General features: G+C 39.4%; 1 protein-coding gene across 2 annotated transcripts in view; it reads left to right on the forward strand.

The window, feature by feature from the left end:
• The first annotated feature begins 448 nt into the window (after positions 1-448).
• Positions 449-22882, forward strand: part of hectd2 (HECT domain containing 2) — a 39098-nt gene continuing 16664 nt past the window's right edge. For both annotated transcript variants that reach the window (XR_013818672.1, XM_079846077.1), the window contains exons 1-15: positions 449-1182; positions 1878-2004; positions 2798-2936; positions 3019-3121; positions 5068-5157; positions 5281-5345; positions 5457-5502; positions 8130-8239; positions 8622-8770; positions 8889-9012; positions 12987-13083; positions 13450-13557; positions 13845-13977; positions 17175-17263; positions 22583-22741. Coding sequence is in view for 1 of the 2 variants with exons in the window: in XM_079846077.1 (XP_079702203.1) it covers positions 1105-1182; positions 1878-2004; positions 2798-2936; positions 3019-3121; positions 5068-5157; positions 5281-5345; positions 5457-5502; positions 8130-8239; positions 8622-8770; positions 8889-9012; positions 12987-13083; positions 13450-13557; positions 13845-13977; positions 17175-17263; positions 22583-22741 (1617 nt within the window). In the remaining variant the exon portion in view is untranslated. The remainder of the gene's footprint in view (positions 1183-1877; positions 2005-2797; positions 2937-3018; positions 3122-5067; positions 5158-5280; positions 5346-5456; positions 5503-8129; positions 8240-8621; positions 8771-8888; positions 9013-12986; positions 13084-13449; positions 13558-13844; positions 13978-17174; positions 17264-22582; positions 22742-22882) is intronic.

The following is a 22882-nucleotide window of genomic DNA, read 5'->3' on the forward strand; positions in this document are numbered from 1 at the left end:
AGAACATCTTAAAATGCACATATAATAGAAATCAAAATTTTCTTGAGGGACCGTGCCCCCGAAATGAAATAATAAACAGCCAATATCCTAATATGCATACTAATAGCTACTAGTTAATGGTGAGAATTGGACCCTAAACTAAAGTCTTACCTTTTTTTTTTTCATACCCTCACTGGGGGCTGAGCCCCCCTAAAATGAAAATCCTAGAATCGCCCCTGGTGGTAATGCATGGCTTAATATGCTCATAATATAATATATTATACTAGGCTACATTATTAGTTAGCCTTTGTATTATTTGTGTTAATATTATATTATATTAATCACACGTTTCATCTTTAGGCCATATATTATTTAGCACATTTGGCCACACCCCCAAAAATATGGTATGAGAGAAAAGCTGACAATGTAACATTCACGCAAGACATGCCTGGTCTCGATTAACAAAAACATTTAAACATGTCCACTATAGTTGACAGTAGGCCTAACATATGGCCCTATATTTATCTTTCACCACTTTCTATGAGCTATGAAAAGCCGTTATTTTGTATTCTTCGACCACCAAAATGTGATTTTGACATACAAATATAGACTTTCGCTGGGTGTATGTTTACTTCTAGGAAAGATCTTAATTAGCGGTGTGCAATAAATCTGACTCAGCACAGCACGGCCCCAGTGTTACGTCGAGGCAGAGGCCGTATCCAAGTCGGTAACTACAAACCTCATCATCATCATCATCATCCTCATCCTCAACAACATGGCGCCAGCGTACAGCTGGACTGCACACAGACGCCACGGCACTTCTTCAACAAGTTACTTCACTCACTAAACGCAGCGTCGCGAAGATTTTTGTAGCATTTCTTTTTACTTTTCTTCTTATCCATTTCGTTTTTTCTCTCTGACAAGCAAGCCTTTTTGGTCATCGTGGTCTCCAAAACTCACCTGCTTAGCGAAAAGAACATACAGTTCTGGACTCACTTGGCTACTGTTGCTGTATTTCTCAAAGTGAAAGGAAAGTGAGCAGTGAGATTACGCCGACGGGAAAAATACTTTTCCCCACATAAATAAGCCATGTAACTGTGCTCGAAAGGCTTTTCTTCAGAGGACATGCATCTAAACATGAGCGAAAATAACTGTCCACTTGAAGAAAGGGATAGAGACAGACTTCCTCCTATACTAAACCATGTAAGTATTTTTCTGCTTTTCAAATAGGCTATTACCGACTATGGTTAATATACCTTATATTTTACAAATATACAATATAAGAAAGAGAGAGAAAAAAAAATCAACGTTATGAATGCAGATTTTTTTAAACACAATTGATGTGAATTATTTATTTATTTTTTAATGCATCACTGCTATTGACTAACGTAGCGTGATTAACCTAATGGAAATTTGAGACAACACACTTTATGTAGTGTAAAAAGTCAGTAAAATTAAATATTCATGGAATATTTAGCTAAACCTAGCGAGTTTATATTTTCTTAATGTTGAAAGCACACAGAATAGCCAATGTTTCGTTTCTGCAAAACAACACTGATGCTTCTGGTTACGCAATGAGTGACACAATCTCAATTAACAAGGTCTTATTTTCCTCCTATTGTTTAAATCGGTTTTAATATGTATTTTCTTTTTCTTCTAACTGATACTTCTTTTAATTCAAATATTTGAATAAGGGGGAGGGGTGTATTTTAGTACAATGTATTTTTCTTATTTTGCTCAATTAGATGTTAATCTGTCAGTTTAGTGTACAAATAGTTTATTGTAGTATCTGTTTTCAGTGTCATATGTGCACTTTTTTACCAGCAGCAAGCAGTACTGCAGCACAGTTTATTTTCTAGAAATATTGGAATATAACGTGGATTGTTTTTGATCAGCAGAGCTTGGATCGTGGACCGAAGCTCCCTTTCTCCTCTTATGGAAGCTTTATCTCCACCCTGAATCACAAAAGAGAGTCAGGCAGCCAAAGTCTCTCTTCTCCGTTCCTGCTACCTGCAGTTAAACAAGGTCAGACCCCTTCCAGCCCTGCCACTAATTCTCGGTAGATATCTGGCTAATTCTGGTTACATAACTTTTGATTATCAAATACATCCACAGTGTGCTTTAGGTCTACAAGCCGGTAACACAAGCAAAGTTTACTATGGCTTAAAAATTATATGCATGGGTGATTTAAAGGTAATTCCCTTTTACAACATGGGGCAAACAAACTCATTGCATTTCAAAGCTGTTGATTCGGCTGCTTTGAATTAATAACCACTTCAGTGTTTTAAGCAGATGTTTTCCTTTCTTTGTCTTGGAGATCAAAGATGTTTGAAACATGTATATGTGATGCATTCATCTTCAAGTCTCTGACAAGGCTTAAGCGTGTTCACATCTAAAATGTCTTTAGCACAAATGAGCTGGGGGCTTGTTAAGTAAGACACTACACGGGCTGGGGGCCTGACGCAGTGCTAAAGCTCGTTAAATATCTCACTTCTCCTTGTAAATTCACTGGCCGAACCTGTGAAAACGTCAGTTGTTCCTAACTCTAGTCCACAAGTACAAGTAGTTTTGTGAATTTGAACTCATCAGCCTTATTCAGTACATTTGTTAAGAATGAAGGATTAGGGTGCCTTTAAATATAATAACAATTTGTGCTGATGGTAAATTGCATGTTACTAGGTAGTTGTTGGGATGCTGAGAGTCATTGTTTAGATAGTTGTTTTTGATCAGGTAATTGTTATCTGGAGAGTGATTGCAAAATGGCCCATCTTGATCATATTGTGAGCTGCTGTCTAATTTATTTTGTGTGTGTTTTCAGTGAGAGAGCTTCCCCCAATATGTCCAGATGTGAGACAGAAGCATCGTATCTCTATTGATGTTCTCCCTCCAGAGGTGAAGGCTCGTTTTGTCTCAGAACCCATTATTCCCATTCGAACCAAAACTGCCAAAGAGTTTCAGTACGTACTTCTCCTTCTCTCAGTCACCCGCAGTATTCCCAGATAAGTTACAGTATGTTTAACTGTCTTTGTCTGGCTGTAGGGACGATGTTGAAAGGGCAACTATCTCAGGGGATTGGAAACAAGTCCATGATTTCTACTTGACCACATTTGACTCCTTTTTGGAACTCAATGGTGCCTTTAAGGTGTGTTGAAGCTCCCAATACAATGTGTTGTTAATTTTTCAAGTGTTTTTTTTTTTGTGCTCACGCTTCATACTAGGTGTCTTTAACTACAATGTACTTACATAAAAAGTAACTGGTAGGTAGGATGTGATTATTGTGATCATGCTGCATTGCTAAACACGTTTGCTGCTATGCTGAAGTGGGATACGGGTAAGGTTATGGACAAGTTTCATGGTATGGTTATGATTAAGGGTGGGATACGATGTAAGGGAAGGGTCAGTGTAATTATAGATGTAATTACAGAAATTAATTACAGCTATCAGCTATTATTTTTAAACAAATACAATGTAAAACATGTTCACAACAAGTGCATTGTGTCAAATTATTCATTTAAATGTTAGTACATAGTAGTAGGGCTGTACGATTAATCGAAAAATAACCGAAACCGACATTCAGAACCTCTAACCGACGTATTTTTCCCATGTCGGTTATTTCGGTTTTCACGTGACTCCGCCCCGTCAGTCACATCAAGTGCAGTTTGAAGGCACACAGAGATGCAGGAGCAGTTATCTGTGTTTATAGATACCCAGAATCACTCAGTTTATACAGGTCAGTTAATTGCTGTTCTTATAGCCTACGCGTTGACACACACACACAGAGAGAGAGACGGCGCGCACAAGCCCCGAAGCCGCTTTCACTTTCGTGCTCGTAAAGTTTGTCAAGTAAATGCGTTTAAACGCGACAACGCGCGCACCCTGAAGGCAGACCTCTTTCACCTGCGTCCTCGCAAAGCTTTGTCATTTGTATGTGATTTAAGCCCTGTCAGTTTGAACATTAAAGCGAGTTTCGACCATCAGATGTGTATTATGTTGAACTAATGCCTGATTTATTGTGACAAACGAACACTCAGACAGAAGCTCGCACATCACGTGAAGATCGCGTGCAGAGAGCAGTGTCAACGCCGTCCTGTGACTAAAGTAAAGTCACTAAAGTAGCTTACAAACTCAACCGTTATTTTAATACCTTTGAAGTAAGTACAAACCACAGCTTCATAATGAATAGAGACAGTAAGAGTAATTCACACTCACAATCACTCTCTCATTAATGCATTCAAATAAATGTAATGTAGGCCTACAGTGTTAATTTATCTGTATCTGATGTACAACAAACAGAAATCTGCCCCATAGACAATAACTGCTGAATAGAAGGAATACTTGTTTCCTTCAAGTATTTTAAAATCACAAAGAAATGCACTTTCATTAGAAAAAAAAATCCACCTTTAATAGTAGAACATATTTACAGTACAAACCTTATCAGTGAACTTACTCAACCTTATGAGGTAAAAAAAAAAAAGCAAAATAATCGCTCATTAATCGTAATCGAGGTCAAATGTTCAATTAATCAAGGTTTTTATTTTTGGTCAAATCGTTACAGCCCTACATAGTAGTTTAATTTTTAACTAGTTGTTGATTGTTTTCATATTGCTTGAAATCTCTATTAATCATAAGCTTACTTTGCCAAAGGGCCCAATTTAATCACAGCCCACTGTAAATGATCTGTTAATTTAGTGTGTTGTAAAATTTAACAACAATCATTTAATATATAATTGCACTATTTGCACAATTACTAATAGCATATAATTGACTTGTCTAAATGTGTTTTTATTTAGACTTTTGAATAATGGTAATTTTATGAGTGTAACATCCTTTTAAGTATAGCCAATGTTTTTAATAAGATCTCTTGGACATCGTTACCGTGAAAGGAGGAACATTTTTGTCTCCAAATGAATCAATGAGCTCATTCAGGGAGTAAAAAGCAACATCTGCATATGGTTTTATCATAAAATGTTATTCTTAAATGCAGTTAATGTTTTACCATCACTTTTATATGGGAAGTATATATAAAATGCACCATGCAAGGGGATAAAAAAGTGTGCTTAATTTTTTATATTGTAATGTTCTCCTTAGAAAGAAGCAAATGCTCCCTTCAACACCATTGAAGACTCAGGAATAAACATCAAATTTGTCAATATTGTTTATGATGCATTACTCCACACGGTATGTATCCAGTCAATACTGACTGAAGTTCTCTTATAATTGAATTACACAGTTAGCCATTGTGCTTTGTCTGTTGTTTTGAATTTGGTTTTAACAAAATTGGTTTATCTGGCTAATTTGCAGCCTGCAGACACACAGAAATCAGTCCTGAAGGGAATTATTAATAGCTTATTAAGAGAATGGAAAGGGTGAGTAGTGCATTGTGCTCTCTCACTGAAGCACTAAAAGAGGACATGAAGTCTTTGCAGAAAATTGTGATTAAAAAAGAATCACCGTCAGCTTTGTTTCTGTATTTTTAGGCCCCGCACAAAGGATGACCTTAGAGCGTATTTTGTTCTTGTGCAGGTAATGCCTTTGTTTTTACACACTTGGGTTTTCTTTTTGTTCTTAAAGAAATACATAATTTTTTTGGTTCTGTTTATCTCTTAAGAAAGCCTTCTTTTACTATTTTGTTTTCTATTACTATAAAATCATGGCTTGATGGATTGACCTTCAGTTTTAATGAAGGTACTTTGAAACTACTTTAAAGCTATTAGCATTTAAGTTAGAATACAGTCAAGATGCAGTACCTTTTTAAAAAAAGTAGCTTCAAAACAAGCTACTAACAAAAAAGTAGCTTACTACATTGACGCTATTTATTAGGAAAATATTCTAAATGTATAACAATAAGATAATATTGTTTCTTGTTATAATCAGAGCAGTATTTATTCTTTAGTATTTATTGTCCTATTACGGTGGCAGAATTAACATAATCGAATAAATGTTTTTTTTTTCTTTTTTCTATACAACTAAAAATACAAACTGGTGGTCCTAGAGGCATAGTGGCTCAGAATGAGGAGTTCTACCATTTGGAATGAATGTCGTGGGCATGTACAAAACAATTGTGTTATATACAATCTTCTATGCATGAGAAAAACACAAAGGCGCCCCTTGGTGGCTGATTTCTTTAGAATTTCTTACAGGCCCAGCAAGTTTTGTTGTGATCAGCCTCTGTTAACCTTGTCTGACAATTTCATTGGCCGACAGCAGCCGTGTTTCGAGATACGCCAATGTCCTCGTAGACAAAGACACCGCATGCCAGATTTCAAGTCAATCGGACTGACTGTTGCGTAGCAATAGATGTTTCTTTTCTCACTTTATAGCGCCACCAAGTGGCCAGTCGCCACGTCCTTTTTCACGTGACCACAGACAGAGTCCATACATAGGTGTACCAAGTTTGATGAAATTATGTCATTCCATTCAAGAGGGTTTTAGTAAAAGCGGCCACTGCCATTCGAACGTTTTGGCGTCCCGTCTGGGACTTTTTTGACAATTGTTGACAATCAGACTCTCAGAAACTTTCTGCACTGGTTTGGTTCTGATCGGGCAAAAAACCTAGGACTAGGAAAAGTAGGTTTTTCAAAAAAAATCCAAAATACCCAAAAATTTGATACGCCTGCTCACTGCAGAGCAAATGGATGGAGGTTACGTGTAGCTTCCCCTCGCTAGACATCCAGCGAGGAAGAGCAAATGTAATTTAGGCCTGATGGGTGAAGCTAGAATATCCAACCACACCCTAACCCTACTCTATCCCTCTACTCCATTAGATGTCCAGATAGGTGGAGCTGGACATCATTTGACTCTGCAGTGAGCACCACTTGGAAAATGTTGCCAATTCCAATGATATAAGACACTTGAGCCTGGGATGAACGCATTTGAAAACACATTTATATCAGCATGTAACTAAATAATGTGCAACAAAAAAAGATGTGGGGACTGCACTGATCAGATTAATTTATTTAATCTGCGAATCTTAGTCGATCTATGTATTGGTTAATTAAGTAAACCGTATGAATGAACTCATTCTCCTAACACTTATTAAATACGTGAATGAAAGAAGATAGTTTAGGAAAGTGTGTCTGAATATTGCCTCAACTTGCTTAAAAAGCTTCTGAAATGTGCAATGAAATGTGATTAACAAATATAGTGTTGTTGAGTTTTGATGTTCATTGGAAATTTTTTTTGGAGAATAGCTGAGATACTGTCACGCTAGTTAAAAAGTTAGCGTCTTTTAGTTACTTTTTAGTCTTTTAGATACCCGAACACTGCTGATCTCTTCACTCCTCTTCCTAGTGACCAAACACATGCCATTAATTCAAAATTGCCTTAATTACACCCAAAGACATATGATACTTTTCTGTAATACCTGTAATTTCCCTTTGCAAACCAAAGCAGTTATCTGTGTGCGATCGTATAGATGTGCACTTATATAACAAAATTGCTCTAATCTGTCTTTGAGTTGCCCTTTGTGTTGGCAGCCATGTTAAACACCCCAGGCTGAGTAAGAGGCGAACTGGAGTTGCAGGAAACTCTTGATCTCCTCTCTCACCACATGGCCCATTGACTCCAGCCATAGCTCTGCTCTAGTGCAGACAGATTGTGAGCTAAGTGTTTACTTCACACATGACCAGCGCAGGCTGGCCTGGGACTGTCCAAATAAGGACAAAGCAACTGGATTTAAGCCTGGGAAGCCGTGGGCAGAGAAAGAGACGATGGCTTGGTTAGCTAGAATTCGGTTCGTTCTGGGGTTTCAGCTTTATGAAAAAATTTTTTTCTCCATTTGATGGGGATCAGGGGTGGTGGGAGTTAGACGTTTTCATAAACAGAAGCATGTACAGATGTCATCCTTCGCATATAGCGTTATTCATCAGACTGTCGATGGGCTCCCTGACCTACATTTCCATAGAGGACATGGTGAAATTGAAAAGCAGAGGCAATTATTGGGCTGATCTGTCTGCCACTAATGTCAGGCAGCCTCTGTATTATTTGCGTTCACTGTGCCGAAGGAAGGGATGAGATCATGCTGGAGAGGAAAAGAGCTGGTTTCCGCAGCAATGCCACTTCTTATTAAAAGCCAGACTTCTTTCTCTGCTCCTAAACGAAAAGTTATATTTCCTTTTTGAAGTTTTCTGAAATGCTTCTCTATGTCACAGAACCCTCAGTACACCAGCCCAGCCACATATGTCATTTATGCACACTTACTGAGGCAAATAGCAGGACTGGCTGAAGCGGACCACCATTTCCTGATGCACTGGTTTAAAAAGTGAGTCCGATGCAGCCAGTCTGTACAAGAGAGCAATTCACAATGGAAAAGTTTAGCTTCTTTTGTTTTAAATAATGTGTTTCTTTTAAATAAAATATGTGACGTTTGTACAATTTATGTCATTCAAATATTCTGCCATTCAAAAGTTTGTGGTCAGTAAAATGTTTAAGAATTTAATGCTTGACCACATTTCTTTTAAATAAATGAGTTATTGCCTTTTTTATCTTAAGTATTTGTAAAATGTATAAATTCAACAAAATATAATTGAATTCTGCACTATACAACAGTCAAGGCAGCCAGTGTAAAGGCATTACACAAACTGACTTTTAAAAAAAAGAGTGTATGGATTATAACTTTCTGTTTACGATGTTTCATCTTATAGGCTGCCTCAGAAGCGCTTCAAACAGCTGGTGGAGCGCTTGCAGCTCTTCATCACCACCCGCCTATTTCCTGCCAAGCCAGAAGAGTTGCCGCCCATGGTCAAATGCTCTTGGTGGATTCCCTCAGCCACTAAAGTCCTGTCCCTGCTTAGTGAGTACCATTGTGCTAGCCACTAGGGAGGGCTTGGAGAAAGCTGGAGATGCTTTCCCGTAATATTTTAGAACTGATTCTGAACAATAAAAAAAAAACATTGATCTTGTTTTAACAGATGCGGCAAACAGCATTTCCTGTTCCCCCATCATCCCTTTCACTGATTTCTACAACCTAACCCTGGACCACATAGACTTTATGGAGGATTACCACACGTGGCAGGCTCACGGAAATTCAAACAGGTGTGACAGCAAGAATATCTTTTCAAAATAAAATATCGTCTAAAACCAAATCATATTGTTTATGCAATTTTGCTTGTTTTAAGGATTTTTTACCAAACAATGCGGCAAAAGTACGATTTATGTGTGAAAAGTCATTAAAATAAACTACAATTAGGTTATGTTTTTAAGAAATTCATTTCATTCAGTATAAATGCATTACATTCATTAAAAGTGACGGTAACCTTCTATACATCCATCTTTAATCCTGAAAAAAATGTATCATGGTTTCCACAAAAATATTAGTACTGTTTTCTGCATTGATAATAATAATGAGACTAAATGTTTATTCAGCACCAAATTAGCATTTTAAAATGGCTTGTGTTGTGAAGGATAATGTGACACTTCATGATGTGAAGACTGGATTAATGTTTTTTTCTACACATTTTTTTAAATTATTAAAATAGACATTTTAGGCTATTTTAAATTGTAATAATATTTTACACTATTACTGTTTTTACTGTATTTTACAAATTAATGCAACCTTAGTGAGCATAAGAGAATTCTTTCAAAAATATTATAAAATCTCACCAAACCCAAGTATTGAATTGTAGTGAATGTTTAAAGGTCCCATGGCATGAACTTCTCATTTTATGAGGTTTTTTTAACATTAATATGAGTTCCCCTAGCCTGTATATGGTCCCCAAGTGGCTAGAAGTTTTGATGGGTGTAAACCGAGTTCTGGCTGTCTTTCTCTGCCTTTGAGAAAATGAGAGCTCAGACGAGCCGATCTGGAATCTTCCTTGTATGTCGTCATACGGGGAACGGTTACCTCCCCTTCCTCTGCTTTGCCCGCCTAGAGAATTTGGAGAGAATGGATTAAGTTTATCAGTCGCGATGTCAGCACAGGCTTTACAAACAGACTTTACGATATGGATTCGACAGCACCGCCACAAACAGTGAGTAACAGTGTTCATTAATGCCTGATCTGTGATCAGTGATTTCTGATGTGTAGCTAATCATTCAAGTTCACTCAGACTTTCTTTCTAAATCGTTTAATACTGTCAGTCCCGCCGCCAGCCGTCGTAATGCATCAATGAATCAAGCCAGTGACTAAAACGATAAACTTCACATCGTTCCTGTTAGTAGCATGAAACAAATCTGTTATTTAAATTATTAAACTACAGAAAGCGATCATAGAACACTCTCTTTATAATGTTCCGATCTGTCAATCACATCGTCGCGAGTGTATCTGCACACTTGTCCAAACTGCCGTTATAATGAATGACGCTGTTATGCTGCACAACAAAGCTCTTACTGTATTCATGTCGATATTGTATTTGCTGTTAGTTGTGGTCAAAGCATTTTGTGAGAGAAAATGCATTGCAATGACGAGATCACCTGTACTCAATGCTTGTCACTGCAGCTTTCATGTGATGGGGAAAGATATAAAAATAATGCTAAAGTCAACACTTTGACGATTTGTTCATCTCGACGGCTGTGATGGTAAAAAAAACTTAGTAAAAGTAATCGAGAGGGATTCCACGTTGCAAAGTTCGTAGAATACGGAGGAAGAAGACAGGGTCGGCGTGACTGGGACTCGTGTTTATTCAGAACTCTCAGATACACACAAAATAAACTTGCGCTCCCAGCGCTAGGGCTGTAACGATTTGACCAAAAATAAAAATCTCGATTAATTGAATATTTTACCTCGATTACGATTAATGAACGATTATTTTTCTTTTTTTTTGCCCTCATAAGGTTTTTGAGTAAGTTCACTGATAAGGTTTGTACTGTAAATATTTTCTACTATTAAAGGTGACATTTCTTTGTGATTTTAAAATACTTGAAGGAAACGGTTCACTTTCAGCAGTTATTGTCTATGGGGCAGATTTCTGCTTGTTGTACATCAGATACAGATAAATTAACACTGTAGGCCTACATTACATTTATTTGAATGCATTAATGAGAGAGTGATTGTGTGTGTGAATTACTCATACCGTCTCCATTCATTATGAAGCTGTGGTTTGTACTTACTTCAAAGGTATTAAAATATATGCCTATAACGGTTGAGTTTCTCAGCTACTTTAGTGACTTTACTTTAGTCATAGGACAGCGTTGACACTGCGTTTCTGCTGCTCTCTGCGCGCGATCTTCACGTGATGTGCTTCTGTCTGAGTGCTCGTTTTTCACAATATATCAGGCATTAGTTCAACATAATACACATCTGATGGTCTAAAATCGCCTTAATGTTCAAACTGGCAGGCCTTAAAACACATTCAAATGACAAAGCTTTGTGAGGACGCAGGTGAATCTGCCTTCAGGGTGTGTGTTGTCAGAGACGCGACACGGCTCAGCTCTCTGTCTCACAGAAAAAAGCTGAGCACTGAATGGATAAGTTTTCCGTATTGTTGTTTTTGAAAATTGCACAATCGCTTTAAATGTTGAAACTGGCAAGCCTTTAAACGCATTTACTTGACAAACTTTATTAGGATGAAAGTGAAAGCGATCTGGCTTCGGGGCTTGCACACGCCGTCTGTGTGTGTGTGTGTGTCAGCGCGTAGGCTATAAGAACAGCAATTAACTGACCTGTATAAACTGTGTAAAACATGCAGTTACTATAGTGAGTCTGGACATCTATAAACACAGATAACTGCTCCTGCATCTCTGTGTGCCTGCAAACTGCACTTGATGTGACTGACGGGGCGGAGTCACGTGAAAACCGAAATAACCGACATGGGAAAAATACGTCGGTTAGAGGTTCTGAATGTCGGTTTTCGATTATTTTTCGATTAATCATACAGCCCTACACAGCGCTCTCAACAGCCCCCGGAAAGCGTACCTTCCATAGGGGCAGCCATTGCTAACCAAGCCATCACCTGCTGTTAGCATCCCATTGACTCCCATTCATTTTGGTGTCACTTTGACAGCAAATAACTTTGCATCTGAGGTGTTTAAAGACTCTATTTGTCCATTGTTTATTTCTAAAGAAACACGACAATGTATAAGAGGCTCCATTACCTTGTATCTTACACTATCGCCCCGTAGAAGCCGTTTTTGTAAAAAATAGGCTAACGATTGCGTCATAACCACGCGGGCATAGTAGAGAAATTACCATATAGACCCGAGGAGAAGCTCGCAGGCAATCTTTTACTGTCTATGAGGCAATCGGGGGGACGTGGAGGCATAAAGTCAAGGGAGAAGCATAGGGAGAAGCATAGGGAGAAGCATAGGGAGAAGCCCATAGAGAGCCAAAAGCAACAGGACAAAATATTTCAACAACGTGATTCAGAATTCACTTTGCACAACTACTAGAAGACTTGCCACTGTCAGACAGGCTGATCACGTCACATCTGGTCAAGCTCAGTCTGAGGCTGCAGTACATCAGCCATCAGGAAGTGATGCTTCTAACTGACTTCACTTTTTCTGTGTTGAAGTCTATGGGGTCGCTGTGTCCATTTCTTTTACTGTCTATGAGTCAGACGGTGCCTCGCTAATCCACGCCCCCTCTGCCAGATGTCAGCCAATCACAACTGTAGCCGTTTTCACTGAAGTCTCACATCAGACACACCCCTTGAAACAGAGCATTCAAGCCAGAGGATTTAAATTTTTTGATGTAAAAACCATACTAACAATTTAAGTACACCTCAAGAAACATAAAATAATTTAAAAAATCCATGCCATGGGACCTTTAAAAAAAAGAAATAACTATTTTTAATGGAATTAGAAAAATAAACTTACTTCAAAATATATTCTGTGAATCCAAAGTCTTAATTTGAATAAAATCATGCAATTTTGCCTCATAAGTAAATTGAACTGGATGCTGAGATACATTTACTGAAAAACAAGATACAATTTATAAATTGATTTTGCAGTATACACTAGTGGTCAACCTATATCACTCGATTCATCAACCTGGCCGATGTATTGGTCTATCACAAGTGCACACTTTAAACTCCTCCCCCAGACAAGGTCATTTCTGATCTATATTTTCTCAGGTTCACCTTCTGTCAGTTCCCTTTCATCCTGTCCACAGTGGTGAAGAAGGCTATTATCCAGAGAGACTCTGAGCAGCAGATGATCAGCATGGCCAGGGTGAGACACAATGCATACAAAGCTCTCACAATAGCCTTAAGATGAAAAAGGTAGTCTCTGTTTAAGAGAATGTCTGAGAGTATTTTCTGATAACAATCCTAGCATGGGTGGGGCAGCATAATCGCCATTCCTATGGCTCCCTTCCAAACATATGTGTCAAGACTGTAGGATAAACAGATGTGTGGCTAGAGAATAATCTCATCATACACCGCAAATAGACAGACATCATCTGTCTAAGAAATGTTACTCAGAAACAAGACATCTAGAGGCATGGAATAAAACCTAGATGTGGCCATGTTCTGTAAATTGGTTTTGTTTCAGAGGAATGTTAACTGATAAATGCATTCCTCTCTATGTCTAATGCAGCAAACCCTGGTGGACAAGGTCGCTCGCAGGCAGAGGGTGGATATGAGTCTGCTGTTTCTCAACATTAAAGTTAGGCGTCTGCAGCTGGTCAGTGACTCACTGGATGAGGTAATACTGCTTGGTCTAGATCTGTAAACGTAAACTTGCGTCTGTTCCTGGAGATGTTACCATGACTTCATTTGTACCACTAAAAACTATTTAGCTCTTTAGGAGGAAAAACTTCTGTATGGGCTGCATTGCTCTGGATAAAGTAGCACAAATCTACATTTTGTTTTTCTAGGCTGAAAGGACTTTCAGCCAAAAGCATTTACATTATGTTCTGGAAAGTTCTAAGTCTGGCTAAGACTTAATTTGGAAAAATGGCCCCTCTATAAATGTGTTCCCTTTTTTAATAGCTTTCGAGAAAGCGAGCAGACCTGAAGAAAAAACTGAAAGTGACATTTGTTGGGGAAGCTGGGTTGGACATGGGTGGACTCACAAAAGAGTGGTTTCTTCTCCTGATTCGACAGATTTTTCTCACAGACTACGGTAAGACAGTCAGGACAAATAGTGCCATTCTTGGATGATTCACAGCTGGTATATTTTCCCCATAAAAATATATTCGCATATTTTTTCCTTGAGAGGCAAAATGGCCAAAAATATTAAAGGGTAACTAAACCCTAAATTTTTTTTAGTTTATGATCTGTAATGCTGGGGCTTTATTAATGCTGTTCATTTCGATTCGAGTAAATGTTTTGACATTTGAGTATAAAGTGTTTTAATTCTATACAATATGGTGTAAAACCGCCAAAGTGCTGCCCTCTTAAGGTTGAACGGTGGCTACTGCAGTTGAATTTTCCTATTGGACGTTGTGGTACATCGTGACGTAATATGGCACTGCCAACGCCCCTAGCACGAGCTCACCACGCCCTCAGAAATGTTTCCCCCAATCACATGATGAGAACGGCTTCACTCCAGTATGAACTGTCATATTACATGAAGTAGAAACATTATGAATGAAACTCACTTGACACTTGCTTTAACATTGTAATGAAGAAAATATGGTTTAATAATGCAGTTGTCAGTACACGTCAGGCTTTTCTTGCGATATTATTGCCGCCCGTCATGTGTACAGATAATTTTCATATATGAGACACACTTTCAAACCCTGACACGCAAGTGGTTGCCGTGGTAACGAACAACAATACCATAACCCTGGCGTATAGTCTAACTTATTTGAGGAAATCTGTTTATAATAGGCTTTTAGGTCTGAACTTATTGGTCCTGCGCTGCTGCTCTGATTCAGTTAATTTGAATGAAAATACATCGTATGTATATCAGATATCTGATCTCTTTTTAGTGGCATTCAGTGTAAGGATTGACTGTTCATAGATTAGGTCAGTTCTCTTGCGCTGCTGCTTCACTAGCATCGTCGGCATCGGGAGTTAACGCAGTTTGAGCAGCGGCTCACATTGATAAGGCTCTGGGTCTGTGTCTATAGACAATTCACCCTCCTCCACTTCAGGTGAAGGTGTGGGAGAATGACCGCTCTGTTGCAAAGCTACTGGCGTCACTCCAGTCATTCTCCATCTCTGCGACTCGGGAGTCAGACAGCTGTCAATCAATCCATCACTGCAGGTCTCAGGTGCACACCCTCCGCTCAGCTCCGCCCTCGGTTCGTCTCCGCCCTCCGCTCAGCTCCGCCCTCGGTTCAGCTCCGCCCTCGGTTCAGCTCCGCCCTCGGTTCAGCTCCGCCCTCGGTTCAGCTCCGCCCTCGGTTCAGCTACGCCCTCGGTTCAGCTCCGCCCTCGGTTCGTCTCCGCTGGGCTCTGCCCATTTTTCCAGCATTTTTCAAAAATTGCCAGTGGGTGGAGTTAAGTTCTGAGCTGGGGTTTACAGGGAGTGCAGAATTATTAGGCACGTTGATTTTCTGATCATATTTTTTTTCCAGGCACATTTGACCAATTCCAAACCACAGTAATCCTAATAACTACTATTGATTTAGTATTTAATAATGTATAAGTGATATATAATTGTTCATGAAGGCTGGAAATGAAAATCACCTTATATTCAGGTGTGCAGAATTATTAGGCATGTTTTCTTTTACAGATAAATTGAGCCAAAAAAGAGATTTAACTCAGACTGAAAAGTCAAAAAGTATTAAATGCCCATGAGAAGGATGCAATACTAATGCAATACTAGACATTGCAGTTAAGGCGTGACCATTGGACAGTGAAATGCTCGTTGGGTCAGCAGGATCTGACAAAAACAGGTGGTGAAGAAAAGACACCTGTTAACTGCAAAATAATTAAGAATTAAGGTGAAGAATTAAGGGTGAAACCATCAGGAACCCTTTAGTCTCCAGCGCCACCATTTTCCAAAGCTGCAACCTACCTGGAGTCTCCAGAAGTGCAAGGTGTCAGGATCTCAGAGACTTCAGTTAGGTAAAGAATCCTAAAAAATGACCCCCACTAGATAAGAATCACAAGCTGAAGTGTTGTAAAATACATGAAGAAGGTTTTTTTATAGGCTTTATGGACAGATAGGTTGAGAGTGACTCTTGAAGGACCAGCACCACATCCTCTAGTACCACTGTTTGAAGAATTCATCTTCCAGAATCTGGCAGTACGTTTTGGGAGTTCATTTTTAGTCCATCTCTGCAAAACGGACTTCAGGATGGACTAAAATGAACTCCCAAAACGTACTGCCAGATTCTGGAAGATGAATTCTTCAAACAGTGGTACTAGAGGATGTGGTGCTGGTCCTTCAAGAGTCATTCTCAACCTATAAAACCTATAAAGCCTATAAAAAAGCAGGCTTCATGTATTTTACAACACTCCAGATTATGATTCTTATTTAGTGGGGGTCATTTTTTAGGATTCTTTACCTAACTGAAGTCTCTGAGATCCTGACACCTTGCACTTCTGGAGACTCCAGGTAGGTTGCAGCTTTGGAAAATGGTGGCGCTGGAGACTAAAGGGTTCCTGATGGTTTCACCCTTAATTCTTCACCTTAATTCTTAATTCTTTTGCGGTTAATAGGTGTCTTTTCTCCGCCACATGTTTTTGTCTGACCCTTCTGACCCAACGAGCATTTCACTGTCCAATGGTCACGCCTTAACTGCAATGTCTAGTATTGCATTAGTATTGCATCCTTCTCATGGGCATTTAATACTTTGTGACTTTTCAGTCTGAGTTAAATCTCTTTTTTGGCTCAATTTATCTGTAAAAGAAAACATGCCTAATAATTCTGCACACCTGAATATAAGGTGATTTTCATTTCCAGCCTTCATGAACAATTATATATCACTTATACATTATTAAATACTAAATCAATAGTAGTTATTAGGATTACTGTGGTTTGGAATTGGTCCAATGTGCCTGCAAAAAAAATATGATCAGAAAATCAACGTGCCTAATAATTCTGCACTCCCTGTAGTTTAAATGTTTACTCTTATCATCTTAACAAATATGTCTCCTCAGGAAACAAACTTTAGTAAGGTTTTGAAATTCACAATAGTTGATCATTGATACTCATTATGCATTATGTATTAAAATATCTGGTTCAACACGGTGTTCTAGTAAGAAAGTGTCAGTATCTGAGACAGACTTCAAATATCAGACTTCCAGTCGTTACTTAATTTGCCTATTTTATATTGACAGTGTGTGTAAATAAATAACACAATCAGCTGGGTTCTGCTCATTAATGTTAATTGTTCTATTCTGTGTCTGTGTGTCTTGTTACAGGCATGTTCACGTATGTGAAGGAGTCCCAGTGTCATTGGTTCAGCAGCTGGAAATGTGACAACTACTCTGAGTTCCGATTGGTTGGCGCCGTATCCTTTCATTTCCCTGCAGTTTATACAGTATAGGTGGTCACGTGTGGGTGTGACGAACTTAAAATAGTGCATAAATATAGAGTCAGCTCCCACTTGGCACACACTTCTGAGGTTTGTTCTCATCCTTCTGTTTTCTGGTGGGAAATGTATTTTCTGCCACCAAACTGTGCTATGATGAAGTGAAAATAGAGCATATGTTATTTTTATGCCTTGTGATTTCTAAATGTCAATTACACAGGGTTATAATGCAATATGACACTAATGAAAGATGCACAGATATAGTTATGGTTGTTAAATGGCTTTGTGGATGATGTGGTGCACGTGTCAGTGTAGAGACCTGGTCCGCATGGTGCTCTCTGGAATGTGTGAGGAGAGACATGGTGGCAGCCAAAGCCTGCCTTGTCCTGTAGTTACCCCTCTAATTGCCCCCCTGGCTCGGGCTTCTCGAAACATGTGGCTGCCGGTCCAGCACACGACCTGGCCTCTGAGTTCTCACTCCTGCAGCACAGAATTGCTGTGTCACATCAGTGAAAAATTATGAAATAAAGATTCTTTTGTTTTGTCCCATTAGGAACAGCCAGGGCTCGTTTGTGTTGTCTCATCGCTGCAGTCTTCATGGAAACTGTCCCGCCTGTCTGCTCTCTCTCTCTCTCTCTCTCTCTCTCTCTCTCTCTCTCTCACTCTCTCCTGAGCCGAGGACTTTTTTCCATCGCCCTCAATACACATATGGAGAGCACATGGGGTTGAGTTGTCAGCCACAGCTGAAAGCACTTACTCGCAGGGCTCTTCACTTTTTCCTCTAAATGTATTATACACCTGTTGGGTGTTCTTCCATGCAGCTTACTGTGATGCTTTAGGTGATGTTGGGATATTAGGAAATATGAACCACAAAGCGTTACAATCGCTTCTTCATCTTCAATTGGTATTCAATTGGGTTGCTCAAACTGATTACAATTCCATTTGCTGCCACTAGTTGCACAGAAAGAACTTGTGTCCCAAATGACATACTAAACACTATACACTTATACTGATCAGGCATAACATTATGACTAATATTATGTTGGTCCCCCTTTGCTGCCAAAACAGGCCCGACCTGTCGAGGAATGGACTCCACTAGACCCCTGAAGGTGTGCTGGCACCAAGATGTTAGCAGCAGATTATAGCAAGTCCTGTAAGTTGTGAGGAGGAGCCTCCATGGATCAGACTTGTTTGTTCAGTACATCCCTCAGATACTCAATTGGAGTGAGATCTGGGGAATTTGGAGGCCAAGTCAACTCCTCAAACTCGTTGTTGTGCTCCTCAAACCATTCCTGAACCATTTTTGCTTTGTGGCAGGGCATTATCTGCTGAAAGAGCGACCAGGGAATACTGTTTCCATGAAAGGTTGTACATGGTCTGCAATAATGCTTAGGTAGGTGGTATGTGTCAAAGTCACATCCACATGGATGGCAGGACCCAAGGTTTCCCAGCAGAACATTGCCCAAAGCATCACTGCCTCCGCCGGCTTGCCTTCTTCCCATAGTGCATCCTGGTAAGCGACGCACATGCACAAAAAGAAATGAAAAGAATGAATGAAAAGAAAACGTGATTCATCAGATCAGGTCATATTCTTCCATTGCTCCGTGGTCCAGTTCTGATGCTCACATGCCCAAATTGTTGGTGCTTTTGGCAGTGGTCAGGGGTCAGCATGGGCACCCTGACTGGTCTGCGGCTATGCAGCCCCATACACAACAAACTGGGATGCTCTGTGTATTCTGACCCCTTTCTATCAGAACCAGCATTAACTTCTTGAGCAGTTTGAGCCTCAGTAGCTCGTTTGTTTGATCGGACCACACGGGCCAGCCTTCACTCCCCACGTGCATCAATGAGCCTTGGATTGCATCCAAGCTGGTTCACCACTGTTCCTTCCTCTGACCACTTTTGATAGATACTGACCATTGCAGACCATGACCCTGTAGCTGGTTCACCACTGTTCCTTCCTCTGACCACTTTTGATAGATACTGACCATTACAGACCGGGGACAACCCACCAGAGCTGCAGTTTTGGAGATGTCGTCTAGCCATCACAATTTGGCTCTTGTCAAACTCGCTCAAATCCTTACGCTTGCCCATTTTTCCTGCTTCTAACACATCAACTTTGAGGACAAAATGTTCACTTGCTGCCTAATATAGTCCCTCCCCCCCAGCTACATAAGGAAAGCTGCAACAGTTGAGTGCATGAAGTGTCCAACATCCACACTTTTTTCGGCTAATTAAGTGCATTATCTTGGTGTTTGTATTTCACTTTTTGAAAATTGTAAAGGAAAAAAAGTGTACGGCAGGGTTCTGTCCATCAGTTGTTGGTTAGATTGAGGCACATCTGAAGCTAATTGTTAAAAAGGGATGGGGTTTATGCAACAAAATGATTAGAGAAGTCCGGCATACGTCACCAGAGAGAAGTCTTACATGGGAGATTGAGTTATGATATATTGATTCAAATTTATGTGCATGCATGGATGAATCATTCACAACATACATTTGGAAAACGCATTTTTATTTTTTATTTTATGCTGACAAATTTAAAGGATGTATCAAGTTTTCTTTCTTGTGTTGACATTGAAAGCGGAAGTTAGGGTGAGACATATCAAAGGGCTCAGACTTTTTCCATTACAGCCATATATCATTATTTTCTACTTGCTATTGCTATTCAATAGTATGTGTGTTTAGGGTAGGGGCGTTCTTATTCAAATGAGCACTAGTACTTTAACATATAGAGCAGCTCTACCCTTCAAGGTCCACTTTCCTGCAGAGTTTAGTTCCAGCCCTAATCAAACACACTTAATCAAGCGGCCCTATCCCATAATCCTGTGCGTATAATCTACCGGTTAAAAGTTTGGGATTGGTAGAATTTTTTTATTTTGCTCAAAGTCCCTTATGCTCACCAAGGCTGTATTTATTTGATAAAAAAACAACAACAAAAACCAATAAAAAGCAATATTGTGAAATGTTATTACATTTTAAAGGGTTAGTTCACCCAAAAATGAAAATTCTGTCATTAATTACTCACCCTCATGTCGTTGGACACCCGTAAGACCTCCGTTCATATTCGGAACACAAATGAAGATATTTTAGTTGAAAGCTGATGCTGAGAAAGGCTTCACACAGGCCTCCATTGGCATTCAGTACATTGACACTTCCAAGATCCATGAAAGGCACTTAAAACGTCGTTACAAAGTCTATCTCACCACAGTGGCTCTACAATAATCATACAATGCGACGACAATAGTTTTTGTGCGCAAAAAAAAATCAAATTAACACCTTTATCCAACTTGTTCTCGACTTCCGTGTATGCCTCCACGACGCATGCGCGAGAATATGACGCAGATCCGGCGTTCGGACATATGACCCAGAAGCGATTTGTTTACGAGCAGAGGAAGACGCGCGTGTCTAAGCTGTTGGATTCTACATTGATCGTGCTTTAGGTCTCGGCGTAGTGCTCAAAATGGAGCTTAAGTGTGTATTTCATCGATTCCCGAACACCGGCGCTACGTCATATTCTCGCGCATGCGTCGTGGAGGCGCACACGGAAGACAAGAACAAGTTGGATAAAGGTGTTATTTTGATTTTTTTTTGCGCACAAAAACTATTGTCGTCGCATTGTATGATTATTGTAGAGCCACTGTGGTGAGATAGACTTTGTAACGACGTTTTAAGTGCCTTTCATGGATCTTGGAAGTGTCAATGTACTGAATGCCAATGGAGGCCTGTGTGAAGCCTTTCTCAGCCATCAGCTTTCAACTAAAATATCTTCATTTGTGTTCCGAATATGAACGGAGGTCTTACGGGTGTCGAACGACATGAGGGTGAGTAATTAATGACAGAATTTTCATTTTTGGGTGAACTAACCCTTTAAGATAACTTTTTTATTATTATTATAACTATTTAATTAATTTGTGTGATGGCAAAGTTGAATTTTCAGCAGCCATTATTTCAGTCTTCAGAGACATGATCCTTCAGAAATCAATATATGGATTAAATCAATATGCTGATTTGGTGCTGAAAAACATTTATCATTATCATCAATGTTTTAATATTTTTGTTGAAACAATGATCTTAAATCTAATATAAAGTTCGAAAGAACACCATTTATTTGAAATAGAAAACTTCAGTTATATTATAAATGTATTTACTGTCTCTTTTAAAGGGATAGTTCACCCAAAAAAACGAAAATGTGATGTTTTTCTGCTTACCCCTAAGGCATCCAAGATGTAGGTGTGTTTGTTTCTTCAGTAGAACAAAAATGAAGATTTTTAACTCCAACCGTTGCTGTGTGTCACTCATATAATGCTTGTCAATGGGGTCTAATTCTATTAGAGTAAAAAAAACATGGACAGACAACTTCAAATTAAACCCGCGGCTCGTGACGACACATTGATGTCTTAAGACACGAAACGATCGGTTTCTGAGAAAAACACAACGATATTTATGCAAATATATCACCTCACATAAGACGAACGCTTCAGCTCTGCAGACTGACATAACTTCCTGTGAGTGAGGTCAAAATTACAGCCGGGTCATAGATATATACATAGATTCCTCATTAGTGCCTGCGTGGATCATGGCGTGGATCACTCGAATGAGGAATCTATGTATACATATCTATGACCCGGCTGTAATTTTGACCTCACTCACAGGAAGTGATGGCAGTCTGCAGAGCTGAAGCGTTCGTCTGATATGAGATGATATATTTGCATAAATACCGTTGGGTTTCTCTCAGAAACCGATCAATTCGTGTCTTAAGACATCAATGTGTCATCACGAATTTAATTTGAAGTTGTCTGTCCATGTTTTTTTTACTCTAATAGAATTAGACCCCATTGAGAAGCATTATATGAGTGACACACAGCAACGGTTGGAGTTAAAAATCTTAATTTGTGTTCTACTGAAGAAACGAAGACACCCACATCTTGGATGCCTTAGGGGTAAGCAGAAAAACATCACATTTTCGTTTTTGGGTGAACTATCCCTTTAATCAATTTCATGCAATCCTTTTAGAAGTATTAAAGTCTTACTGACCCCAAACTTTTGAATGGTTTTCAAAAAACTTTTTTTAAATTCAATTTATGCTCATAAAAAAGCATTGCAACCATTAAATGTTTGCTTGGTTATGACTAAAGCTCACTGGACTTTGCTTTAGATTATTAGACATGACAATTATGGAAAGCAGTGAGGAAGCTGCCTTTGGTTTCAGACGCAGCCATTGTGTAACAGAAGGCTGGAGGTGTGTGTCAGGTCTGTGAATCTTTCCAGCTGTGTGCACTTAACCCCATCTGTCAGCTTATGGGCCTGGCTGTGTATAACAGCATCACACTGGACATCCGCTTCCCCCCCTGTGTCTACAAGAAGCTGCTGACCCCGCCCATTGTGCCCTGTGACCTCGACACCCCCGTTGGCATGGCGACGCTCACCCTGGACGACCTCCAGCAGATTATGCCTGTATGTACACAAGCTGTGACACATCTCGTGGCATAATATTCAATCCAGCCAAATCCTGATGAATACAGAGTTTGTCAGTCGCTGATGGGTGAACAACCAACTGTCATTGTGCAGTGTAACACATTTTTAGTCCAATATCCA

This window comes from Gobio gobio (assembly GCF_949357685.1).
Source record: "Gobio gobio genome assembly, chromosome: 20".
Classification (NCBI taxonomy): domain Eukaryota; kingdom Metazoa; phylum Chordata; class Actinopteri; order Cypriniformes; family Gobionidae; genus Gobio; species Gobio gobio.